General features: G+C 35.5%; 1 protein-coding gene across 1 annotated transcript in view; it reads left to right on the top strand.

The window, feature by feature from the left end:
* The window catches only part of DPY19L2 (dpy-19 like 2), a 122248-nt gene that overhangs the window by 25230 nt on the left and 83567 nt on the right, over window positions 1–13451 (top strand). Inside the window, exons 4-6 of the mRNA XM_030922428.1 lie at window positions 1401–1425; window positions 3420–3507; window positions 5764–5901. Of these exons, the coding sequence (XP_030778288.1) occupies window positions 1401–1425; window positions 3420–3507; window positions 5764–5901 (251 nt within the window). The remainder of the gene's footprint in view (window positions 1–1400; window positions 1426–3419; window positions 3508–5763; window positions 5902–13451) is intronic.

Raw genomic sequence — 13451 nt, 5'->3', positions numbered from 1 at the left:
GATACAAATATAGTTGAATAGAATAGTCTCTGTATATTTTAAAATTAATGAAGCCTAATAAACAGTTAATGAGCATCTTTACAACCTTTTACAATTTTCAGTGTTTTAAAAATTACAGCAACCGCACTTGCAGACAGTCCAGAAAGACACCATGGGTCATTCTTTGCCTATCCTGATATAAAACAAGTAAATCTTTTGAGAAGTATTTAAGATAAGCCCAGGACAGTTAGTGATGTAGGAAAAGATCTGGATAAGTATGGTTGAGAATTTCAACATTGCAATTTTTTAATTTTTAAAAATTCAATTTCGTCAATTATTATTGAATTAATTTGCATTTATTTTGTTAGCCAAGTGGAGTAATTTTTGAATTTTTAAGAGGCTATTATTGGTGGTTATAAGATGACTTGCCAAGTATATTTGGGATAACCATAAAAAATACCATTATAAAATCTTAGAAGGGAGGTGGGACTTCTGGAATAGCCAAGGAAATGCACTCCTCCATGACGACAATGAAAATACTTGGAAAATTATCAAAATCATTTTCTTCAAAACTTTGGAAATTAACCAAAGGTTTACAACAATCTAAAGGGCATTAATTGAAGAAAAGCTGCTGAACCTCTATAAGAACAGCAAAGTTTGTGGTGTTTTAACTTGTCCTATTCCCCACTCTTCTCTCCCCAGCTCTATGGTACCTTTGAAAACAAGCAATTCCCCAACCAAACAGGGGCACAGGCTGCATTTGCAGCTCCTGTAAAAGCTCCATACCCAGAGCAGTGTCTCCCAGCTCCCTGGTGAAGTCTTATGTATACATGGGGCGCTGGCACAGGTGACTCCAGATTAGTCTCCTAGGCCATCTAGTAGCTCCTAGGTCTGGGCGCTTGCAAAGAGCTTGCAGTTCATCAAGGGTTGACTTGCACAATGAGGCGTTTAGATGTGCTGCTGAGGAAGTGATTGCCTGCATTTAATCGTCTTCTGATGAATGCTAGGGAAACTGATCTAGAGTGGCTCCTCTTGGTTATAACTAGTGAAGCATACTGTATATATTTACTTCTTTTAAAAATTTCATATAAGGGAATAGAAAATAATACTGAAAAAAGAAAACCCAGAAAAGGTCACAATCTTCCATAATTCCATCACTCTTTCCAATTACCTGAAGTAAAAAAACCCTCTCAAGTCTCTCCCTTTGCTTGTCAAGCCCCTCTGCAGAGAGGTAAGCTCTGTTCAGGATTTACTTTGTGTCCTAGATTTTTTCCTGTGTTCATAGAGACAGGATTAGCTGGCCATCTTGCTTTATGTGCTATCTTTCTAGACATGTAAAATAATACATTTGAAATACTTGTTTTAAAGGCATTTTATAATAAAGCAGCTTTTAATAACTTTCCTTTTTTTCTTTTTTCCAGCCGTCTCTGTGGCAGTTTTACATTGGTAAGATTTAGTTTCAGTTTGAAATATTTAACAACATTTGAATTAAAAATTGCCATCACTCTTTGCATACAGTAAAACAATAACTTCTGGCTGTAGTTGTAAAACATCTTTATGTGCACCAATTTATGCATATATTTTGCTTTTTTACAAACATGTGAAACAGCATTTACAAAATAGATGCATTAGGGGAATCGTAACTTACAAATTAAAATATTTTTGCTTTACCAAATAATTCACTACATGTTTCTTTAAATATCTAGCTTTTCCAGTGTATTTTGCATGTGTAGTTCATTTAAAACCCTCCTTTATTTTATGATAATTATATGTTGCTAGTGAAATAACTTTTTTCTTTTTCTTTTTTTTTTTTTTTTTTTTTTTTGAGACAGAGTCTTGCTCTGTCTCCTAGGCTGGAGTGTGGTGGCACGATCTTGACTCACTGTAACCTCTGCCTCCCAGGCTCAAGTGATTCTCGTGCCTCAGCCTTCCGAGTAGCTGGGATTACACGTGTGCACCACCACACCTAGCCAATTTGTTGTATTTTTAGTGGAGGCGAGGTTTCACCGTGTTGGCCAGGCTGGTGTCAAACTCCTGGCCTCAAATGATCCACCTGCCTCGGCCTCCCAAAGTGTTGGGATTACAGGTATGAGCCAGCACACCCAGCCAGTGAAATAACTTTGGTGATAAAGTTTAGTAACACCTGCCAATTGGAAATCAGGTAAAAAAGAAGAGAAAGATTCTGCAGTGGTTATACAGAGTTAAATGGCTTTGAGTCTTTCAGTGTGCAAGCCTGTGTATATTATTTTACAAAAGTGTTTTAAAAACTTTGTAAAATAATATTTCTCTCTGGAATATTTTATTTTTACCTGTACTCAGCGATTTCTACCCTTGGGAGATCCGAGATCTGCCTCTATGTTCTGTTGACACAGTGCTGCTCTAGACATTTAGTCTGCAGGGAGATTTTGATGTTAGAACTGAGGCTGCAATGGTAGGGAATATTCCTGCAGTTTTTGGTACCCTGGCATATGTCCTACATGTAAAGAAGCATTGGTGGAAAACAGGGTTAATATATGGAACTTTGCTTTATTTTCAACTTCACTGGGAAGTCCTGACTACATAAGTTAGCTGTAGCATGATTGTTGACCACAGCTAATTTTGTTTATCACATATGCTCCTTTCTTCACTGCCTGCAGCTGTTGGGTTTCACTACTAAAATGTCTTTGAGCACACACCTGCCTTCTTTGGCACTGGAAGTTGATCCCTTATGTGATATTATACTTACTGTAAATCTGCTTTGATCTAAAGTAATTTTATTTAAAATTATATTTTGAACCTTTTTCAACAGTTATGGAGGTATTTCCCAAGGCTGGTACATTAGAATCACTTGAATCTTAAAAAACAAACAATAACCTGCCTCTGTTCTTATTTAGAGGCCTGGGATGGAAGGAAGGGTGAAAAAAGCCACATGAATTTTAGATGTACAATTAAGGTGGTTTTTTTGGAGAGAGAATCTCACTCTGTCGCCCAGGCTGGAGTGCAGTGGCATGATGTCTGCTCACTGCATCATCCGCCCCTGGGTTCAAGCAGTTCTCCTGCCTCAGCCTCCCTAGCAGCCAGGATTACAGACATGCACTACCATGGCTGGCTAATTTTTATATTTTTAGTAGAGGTGGGGGTTTCACCATATTGGCCAGGCTGGTCTCGAACTCCTCACCTCAAGTGATCTGCTTGCCTTGGGCTCCCAAAGTGCTGGGATTACAGGCATGAGCCAACGCACCAGGCCACAATTAAGCTTAAAAACCACTGAGTTAAGGAATTTCAGGTGTGTGCCATACTGGATTATAAATGCCTAAAAACATACAAGGTAGCAAGCAAATTATAAAATTACTATTATAACAATTTATTTTCCTTTTTATGGCTTTCTTTGCTTATCGCTTATTTTAGTGTTGCTTTTAAAACTTGTTCTTATTGTAATATGATGCTTCATTTTTTTCTAGGTTACATTTAGTAACACTGTTTGAAAACGATCATCATTTCTCTCACCTCTCATCTTTGGAACGGGAGATAACTTTTCGCACTGAAATGGTTAGGTTTCTTCTTCTAACGAATTAATTTGTGGTTTAACAATGGCGAGACTATGAGGTAGAAATGTATTAGGCATTGAAACAAACTTGGCGAGCTGCACTGTTTTATAAGCTATAACTCAGGTTTATTATTTAAATAGTGAAGTGTTTGAGATTATTTTTCTGTTGCTTATTTCATTCTCTCTCACTCTTTCCTAATGCAGACTTCTTTTTAAGATAATAAAGATGAATTATAATAGGTGAGGAGGGAGGACAAAGGAAGCACTGAGGAAGTGATAAAGGGGAATGAAATGAGATATTATCAGAAATTGCTTTCTCTTTGGCTACAGTTGATAGATCCCATGTTTCACCTGGGTCTTTTAGTGATGATGATGATGATTTGGCTCTCTTTTGATTTCAAGATAATCTCTTTTAAGAGATAACTTTTGATATAATTTTTAAATAATTTTCTGTTTTTCCATGCTTAATCTTTAAAATGGAGTTTTCTGCCATACACATCTCACATAATTATTGTGAGGAGTAAGTGGGATAGCGAATGCCAAAATTGCACAATTTTAGATTTAGAAGACACCACAACCGTCCATCTTCCAGATCTGCTCGCAGCTGGTCAGGGGCCTAGTGAAGCATTGAAACTGGCTCTCCTCACTCTGGCCATTGCTTTTTATTTAAATTATGATAAAATTTAGATTTAAATTTGTAATAAAAAATTTCAATGTTTATCATTTAAGCGTACAATTCAGTGGCATTAAGTACATTTGTGATGTCTTGCAACTATTACCACTGTCCACATCCAGAACCTTTTGCTATCCAAAACAGAAACTCTACCCACTAAACACTAATCACACCCCACTGTATTTTCTGTCTCTATGAATTTGCCTGTGCTAGGCCCCTCAATCACTGCTTTTTAATTTTCATCCCTATATCGCCCCTATAAAGTTACAAAGCATTGGATACATTAACATATGTATGATATTTGAACATTTTAAAGGTATTTCCAAAGACAGAATATAAAATATTATTAAAGAGTGTAACTGTGGCAGAGTGTGGACTTTGGTGACCGATCACTGGATTCTAATAGCAGTTCTGTGCTTTACTGTATGATGGCTAGTCATGTAACCTCTCAGATTCTCAGTAATTTCATCTGCTCAATAAAAACAATGCCAACCTTAGAGGAGTTTAGGGAAAATTAAGGGGGATAGTGAATGGCAACACATAGCATAATACTTAACACAAAACAATAGCTGCTATTAGTAACTTATTTATATATTTAATATTTCCCTAAATATAGACTTTTGCTTATTAGGTATCCTTTAATTGTTGTATTGTTTTGTTATCTTCCTAAGCAGAAAGGAAAATTCTTTATGAACTCATATTTTGCCAATCAACTATGAGGTAATGGCCTTTCAGACATCAGCTAAAACAGACCTTTAATTTAGCCGTTACTCGTGTTGGATGAGGCAGATGTGATTATGGCATATAGCATTTTTTAGGGAGAGTGCATTTTAAACAATGTGGCCCTTTTTAGCTTTTTAGATTTTAGGAGTGAAAGCAAGAAACTGATGGGGAAATAAGACACAACATGCTGTTGTTAATCTATGAATTTTAACTCAACAGCACTTTTACTATCCTTATGAAGCCTTTATTTTATATGCTGAAGTGTAAGACACTAAAATAATGTGCTTTTTAGTACATAGCATTTGTGAGCAACAATAGTCAATCGACATTGAGCTTTCACCTTGCACAGAGGATTTGATGGAGCTATGAAGTAAGCTAGAAACATTGGATTCGTTGCTCATGATGCTTATGGTCATTATATTTTATTTCCTAAGAGCATGGGAAAAAAGTAATTTTCTATATGCAAAGTTGTACAGAGGCATGAAGACATCCCTGTTTATGATAGAATTAATCAGATGTCAGCCTTGAAGCATCTCAAATGTGAGGGATAAAACCAGATTTGGGAAAATTAAACATATACTGTCTACACCTTTTAAAACATTATTAGAGATACTCTGTAAATCATTTGACCATCCCTCCAACTCTTTAATTTGAAAGCCTATAGAAAATTTGAAAGAATAGTACAGTGATCTCCTGAAAATACATGCTTTTTAAAGTCCAAGAAAGCAAAATAGCGAGGAGTAATTAGGAAGTCTTATTATTGACCTTTTTTTTTTCAGAAAAAAATGTTCTATAGAAGTGATAAAAATAATTAAAGTTTTAATTACGTTGACAATATGTGCTTTTTTTTTTTTTTTTAAAGGGACTTTATTATTCCTACTTCAAGACCATTATTGAAGCACCTTCATTTTTGGAAGGACTGTGGATGATTATGAATGACAGGCTTACTGAATATCCTCTTGTAATTAATACAGTAAAACGCTTCCATCTTTATCCAGAGGTGAGTCATCATTTGAGACAAATAATATTTGTAGAGCGATCCTCTTTATCAGATAAAAATAGTCAGCACAATCTTGTTAAAAAGAAAGGGAGGGGAACTTTCAGGTGTATTAATTGTGTGTATCCTTACAGTTGAGCAGAATATCATAAGTTCCTCTCGTAAAATTTAAAGACCTCACAAACTGTTCTCTCATGAACTCAAAGAATGAACTTTAGTGTGTAAATAATGGCCAGAGTAATAGACAAGCCAAATGGAAAAGAGAGTCATGGGAGCCAAAAAGGTTCTAAATGGGCATGGGCTTTTGGCTTTGGACACCTCATACATGGGCACAATGACCACATGAAGGGACAGTGAAAGTCATGAGCTTGAATAGTGATCTTGGAGTTACATTAGTACGGTAAGATTTCTTTAGTCACACAGCCAGAAATCTATTACTATCTTCCAACACTTAGCCTAAAAGAGTATGATTGTTATAGTAGTCTACAAATGCTAAAAATTTGAAAAATGGAGATAAAATTAGTGAATTCGGTTTGTGAACTCAAGATAAATGCTAAATTTGACACCATGGTAAATACTACTGTCGAGTTTAAAGTTGTCTCAGAATCCAGCATATTAATTAAAAGTTACTGATTTCTAGTCCTTTATTCATATTTTATAGTATTGTAAAATTATTATTCTTTGGATTTTAAAATGCTTAAAACTACAGAGACTTAGAAAATAATATTCAAATGTGTGTGATCAACCATCTAAAATAAATAAATGCTGGTCTTTGTCATTTTTGCATCAACTATTTTACAATAATTAAAATATTATAAATACAGTTAAAATCACCTTTGTTCTGCTTCTAGTCCAACATACCTTTATTAAAATTTGGTGTGTGTATCCATCCAATCTCTGTTTTCAGAGATTGTTTTATTATGTGCTTTAAGTTCACCTAAATGATGTCACACTGAATGTGTCACTGTAGGATGTTTTCTTCAAAATTATATTTTTGAACTTTCTGTATATATATAATTTTTTTAATTTTAACCATTTTATGAATTCTAAAGTTTATGTATTTCCCCATCTTAATATATTATTTCCAATTTTTCAATTACAAGCAATGTAATCTAAAATGTGCACTTCTGTGTGGTTTTCTTCTGTATATGTGCAGTATTTTGTCTTGGATATATACCTAGAAGTGGAATTGCTGTTATAGAGTGTGTGCTTTTTTAGCTTTACCAGATATTGCTAAATTGCTGTCTGAAGCAAATGTAGCAGTTCACACTGCTGTCTAGAATTTTCTCATATCCTTATTAGATTTTGAATTGTCAGACCATGTGATTTTTACTCTTATGATGGCTGTGATATGCTTTTTGTTTTAATTTGTGCTTCCCTTATTATTTATGGGGATAAATATATTTCCATGTTTAATAAGCATTTGGATTTGTTCTTCTATCAACAACATATATAAATCTTTGTCGCCAACTCAGCTTTTTAGAGTTATGACTTACATGTAATAAAATGTGCCAATTTTGAGTGTACCATTCTCTGAGTTTTGACAAGGGTATGAAGCTATATATCCATCACCACAATTGAGTTACAAAACATTTTCAGAATGCCAGAAAATGCTCCATTGTGGTAACTGTCTTTTCCCCCATTGAATTAATTGTCTCGGTACATTCGTTGAAAATTGATTGATCACGTTATGTGTGAATCTGTTTCTGGACTCTGTTATTCTCTTGATCTATAATTATGCCAGTACCACACTATCTTGATTACTGTAGCTTTACAATAAATCTTGAAAGTAGATAGTTCTCTAACTTTGTTTTTCCTTTTTAAAATTGCATTTCTATCTAAATGTTAGGGTCAGCTTATTAATTTCTCAAAAAAAAAAAGAACCTACTGGGATTTTGGTTGGGATTATGTTGGATTTGTACATGTATTTTGGGAAGAACTGACATCTTAACAATATTGAATTTTCTAATCCATGATCATAGTATACATCTCCATTTTGTTGATTATTTTTAATTTGTCTCAGCAGTGTTTTGTAGTTTTTCAATGTACAGTCTTCCCCAGTACTCTTTTATTATAAATGGTATTATTTAAAAATTTTTATTTTTCCATTGTTTGTTCCTTTTGTATAGACATATAGTTGATTTTGAATATTAACTTTGTATCTGCATCTTGATGAAGTCAGCATTTCTAGCAGCTTGTTTGTAGAATCCTTTGGGTTTTTCTGTGCACATGATGATACAGTCTGTAATTAAAAGCAGTTTTATTTTCAGTAGGTATACCCTAAATGTTTTAAAAACGGCTTTATTGAGGTATAATTGACGTATAATAGCTGGTCATATAGATGAAGTGTAAAGTTTGATTAGTTTTGGCCCACCTGTAAAACCATCACCAGTCAAGACAATGAGCATATCCTCATCCCGAAATTTCCCTGTGCTCCTTGATAATCCCTCCTTCCTTCATCTCTCTTTGCCCACATCCCATCCCTAGGAAACAACTACTATTCTTTTTGTCATTATGGTTTAGTTTGCATTTTCTAGAATTTTATAGAAATAGAATCAGAGTTGTTCTGTGCCTAGGTCTTAATTTGTGTGGTTGACTTGAGTGATGACACAGATAGATCAGTGCCACTGAAAGAAGAATTTATGATTAATACTTCCATGGAGAAGAGGACAAGTCACATCACACAGAGCCACAGGAGAGATACAGTTTGGTCAGGCATAAGCAGTACTGAGGGTAAAGCCTAAGCCATCGCTTTTATTGGGGTTTCTATGGGAAAGGTAATACATGCAGAGTTTAAAAAAGAAAATAAATCGAAAGTTGACAAACTGGGAGAAGATATTTGTTTGGTTTCTTTTTGTTTGTTCTGAGACAGTCTCACTTCATCGCCCAGATTGAAGTGCAGTGGCGTGATCTTGGCTCCCTGCAGCCTCCGCCTCCCAGGTTGAAGCGATTCTCCAGCTTCAGCCTCCGAATAGCTGGGATTACAGATGCGTGCCACCACACCTGGCTAATTTTTGTATTTTTAGTAGAAACGGGGTTTCACCATGTTGGCCAGGCTAGTCTCAAACTCCTGGCCTCCAGTGATCCTCCTGCCTTGGCCTCCCAAAGTGCTGGGATTACAGGCATGAGCCATCATGCCCGGCCAGGAGAAAATACTTGCAATATACCTCACAGATAAAGGGCTAATACATCTAATATATAAAGAACTCTTAATTCTTTATATATTTAGCTTCTGGAGGCTTCAGGTGTCAGTTTGGTGATGAAGAGAGTTGGAATGATGACATTCTCATTCCTGCGACAGGAAAATAGCTGGACAAACTGCAAGATAACACCTTTTCTTGAACCCTTCAGAAAACTGAAGTCAGAGGACAACCAACACAGAATTTCAAGAAGGACAGGTGCCTGCAGAAAGCAATAGGAACTGAGCATTCTGGAATAGGGACTGCTTGACTGAGATAGATGCTTTTGAATGGCATATAAGCTGGTACAAAGATTAAACCAGAAATTTTTTAATGAACTGCTACTGACTTAGTGTGAGCTGGCATGAAATGTGAAGGTGAGCAGGCTCTCTCAGGGAAGACTGGGGAAGTATTTAGATAAAGCTTTCCCTATGATGCTGGTTAGGGGACAGGAAAAGCAATCATTGCTCATACTCTGTGCACACCCATGTTGTGAAATCTCTCCTAAGGAAAAGAAAGCCATGATCTGCAGGGAGAACGGTATCAAACCCATTGTCTGAGGACACAGGTGGGTATCCAGTGAAACTTCTGAAAGAGAACAGGCAGGAAAAAAAAAAAAAAAAAAGAAACCCTAAATGTTAAAAAACAGTCATATTCCTTGAGGAGGGAACACTTACGAAGGGTACAGCCCCCAAGTCCCAAATTCACAGTACCTGCCTAAGACTGAGGCTTAATTGGAACATCAGAAAACCTGTCACTCTTTCCCCATTACATTAACAAGCCTTTGGTAAAAATCACAGTGGAATGTGACTGAGTGAGTTTTTCAAGGCATTTTCTTTCTAGGGAGCAGCACAAAGGAAAACCCAAAACCAAGTTCAAAACAAGGTACCACTAGAGGAATTTGAAATCGCCAGTGTCCACAGCAGCAACAAACTCCAGCTTTGGTAACTATAGCAATTACAAACTTCAAATCCAGCCCACCCTAACTATATTAACACAAATCCCTCCCTACAATAAAGACCTAACAGTAAGAAAGATGTTCTTATTTTCAAGCGTAAAAATACTGACCTCTGTGCCTATTGTCTTTTACAATATGTCTTAACTTTCAGCAAAAATTTTGAGGCATACCTAAAGGTAAGAAAAAGCACAGTCTGAAGAGACAGAGCAATCATCAGCCAGACCCAAAGAAGATACAGATACTGGAACAACTGGACAGGAGATTTAAGTCACTATGATTAATATTTTAAAGACCCAAGTGGAAAAGATAGATGATATGCAAGATCAGACAGGTAATTTTAGCAGAGAGATGGACACTATAAGAATCAAAGGGAAATGCTAGACATAAAAGAAAGAAGTAAAAAATGCCTTAGGTGGGCTCATCAACAGACATAGCACAGCAGAAGAAATAGTGAGTTTGAAGATAGGTCAATAGGAATGCAAAGAGAAAAAAAAGTGGTGGAAGGAAACGATAGAGCATCTAAGAGCTGTGACACCATATCAAATATTCTAATATAAGCATAATTAGAATCCCGGTGGGAGACGAAAGATGAGGAAGAATAAATATTTGAAAAATAAATGACTGAGAATTTTCCAAAATTAGCGACAGATACCAAACCACAGATCCAAGAAACTCAGAGAACATCAAAAAGGATAAATACCAAACAAATGGATGAATGAATAGATAAACAAACCAAACATGTGTATACATGATAAACCAAACGTGTATACAAACCTAGGGGTAAATGTAAGCACATTAAAGAGTATGAGACAGAGCCTATCTCACAAAGCCTAAAATACTTATCATCTGGCGCTTTATAGGAAAAGCTTGCTGACCTCTTATCTAAGAGAATGAATAGACTAGGGATATAATGTGAGTTTCTTGGACAGCACCAAGGGCTTCATTTGAGGTTGATGGTGTTGAACTGAGAACAAAACCAGCCAACAGAATTGTGTTTCTCCAGCTATACTCAGATTCCCAAGTATGAACACGGAGAAAATGGAGAGTGGAATTTCATCATGTCGGGTCAGCTTTCCCTTGGATGTAGAAAGCCAAAAAGAACATTGCTCGTGGCCTTCCAGCAATGTCAGCAGCAAAAACAACAAAAGCCAGACAGTCTTCAAATTTATAACTTTTCCTGCAGCAGTCAGGGAGCTGAGATCACAGGGCCAAATAACCCAAAGTAAATTAAAACGAAAAAGCACGTGCAAGGAGAACAGAAACAAGCATTTAATTACACGGGTCATGCCACTAGACACAATGGTAAAGAATTCAACTCAAATTGTTCACCAGTCAGTGGGTAAATGCCTAGTATGAGTTAACAAGGGAATTTGCAATTGCTTACAGACATTTTTACACAGATCTCATAAGGTGCTGACAAAAGATTAGCAAGAGTGCTCAGAAAGCATCCTCCATGGTAAAGCCTGGGAGAACAGGAGCCACTTAGAGAAAGACATGAAACCCATCCACCCCCCTCTTATCTCCCCTATAAGTCTTAAACTCTCTTATCTTAAACTGCTAGGGGAAAGGTAATAAACACTGTCCTTTTCACATTATTGGTACAAAACTAGGCCACAGATCCTGATATGGTCCTTGAGTCTTACTTTTGCTAACCCCTTGATGCCTGTTTCATATCTTCTCTCTCCAGTTATCCCAAACCTCCTCTCCCCCTTTCATTCTCAGCGAATGACCTTGTGTTCTCCTGTTTTCCTGTGCCCATTATGTATTTCTTAGCTGTATCCTAGGTGCCTACTTCCTGGAATATGGAGTTGATTCAATATCATATTTGTTGAGTGAATGAAACTGTGCAGATTTCCTTATGCTACATACTCAGTAGTCAATGGATACAACCGAAGCACAACCAAAATTAGGTTTATCTGTATCCTCACCTGCATTTGGTATTGTCACTATTTTTTATTTTACTCATTCTTACACATATGTAGTGACATATCATTATGGTTTTAATTTGCATTTCCCTATTGACTAATGATGATGTACATCTTTTTGTGTTTATTTGCCATCTGTATGTGAAACGTGTCTTTATGTATTTTGTTCCATTTCTATTTGAATTGTTGGTTGTATTAATTTTGGATCTTAGGATGTTCTTTTCATATTATAGATGCTAATTATTTTTCATATATATGACTTGCAAATATATTTTCCTAGTCTGTAGCTTGTCTTTTCATTCTCTTAAACAGGGTCTTTATCATAGTATTGTTGAATTTGTCTCAATTTTGGGGGAATTTCTGTCTAGTTCTATCAACTAACAGAACTAGTTGAAAATACTAATTTTAGTTTTTTGACAGAGGGATTCTGAAGTCTAGTAAAATTATTTATTTGTGCATTTCTCCTTTGATGTCATCTGTTTTTCTTCACATATTTTGTCGCTCTATGTTTGGTGCATATGCATTTAGGATTGCAGGGTCTTCTTGTTGGATTTTTAAAAAAATAATTTAACGATGACTTTTTCTTCCTTCTCTGATAATTTTGTTTGCTCTGAAGTGTGCTTTTTTCTGATAACGGCATCATCACTTCTGCTTTCTTTTCATTACTGTGTGTATGATAAATTCATCATTTTCCATCCTTTTACTTTCAGTCTGACTTTATTATTATATTTGAAGTGAGTTTCTTGTAAACAATTGGGTAATAATTTTAAATCCAATCTGTCAATGTGTGTCTTAATTGGTGTATTTACCAGTTGGCCACTTATATTTAATATAGTTATTAATATGTTGGAGTTTAAGTCTGAGATTTTATTTTGTGGTTTCTATTCGTGGTTTTCAATTTCTGTTTTCTTTGTTTTTAACCTTCTTGTGGCAGAACATTTTATTTGAACATTGTTTAGAGTTTTATTTTGATTTATCTATTTTTAAAATATATCACTTTACAAAGCTGTTTTTAGTGGTTCTAGTGATTATATCAACACAGTTTATTACAATCTGTTGCTGCTGTCATTTTACTGCATGTTTTAATCATCAAACATTTTAAACTCAAGTTTTACACATATTTTATAAACTCAGGAAGAAAGTGAAGGCTTGTTTTATCTATGTTTTTTATTTCTTCCTTTTTGATGTTCCAAGATTCCTTTTATCATTTCATTTCAGTTTAGGGAATTTTCTTTAGCTACACATTTAGAATAGATGTCTATTCTAAAAGTGCTGCTGGCTGCTTTTTTTTTTTTTTTTTTTTTTTTTGTAGTTTTTCTTAACTCAGAGAATGCAGTTTCTTTTCATTACTGAAGGATATTTTTGCCGGACATAGGCTTCTGGGTCGATAGTTCCTTTCTTTCAGCATTCGGCAAGTGTTGTGCCGTTTTGTTCTGGCCCTCCATAGTTTCTGATGAGAAATCCACTGTTAGTTGAATTCTTTTTCTTTTT

The sequence above is a fragment of the Rhinopithecus roxellana genome, chromosome 18 (genome assembly GCF_007565055.1).
Source record: "Rhinopithecus roxellana isolate Shanxi Qingling chromosome 18, ASM756505v1, whole genome shotgun sequence".
Taxonomy (NCBI): Eukaryota; Metazoa; Chordata; class Mammalia; order Primates; family Cercopithecidae; genus Rhinopithecus; species Rhinopithecus roxellana.
Note: the sequence above shows the minus strand (reverse complement) of the source record. Positions and strands in the feature narration are given on the sequence as shown.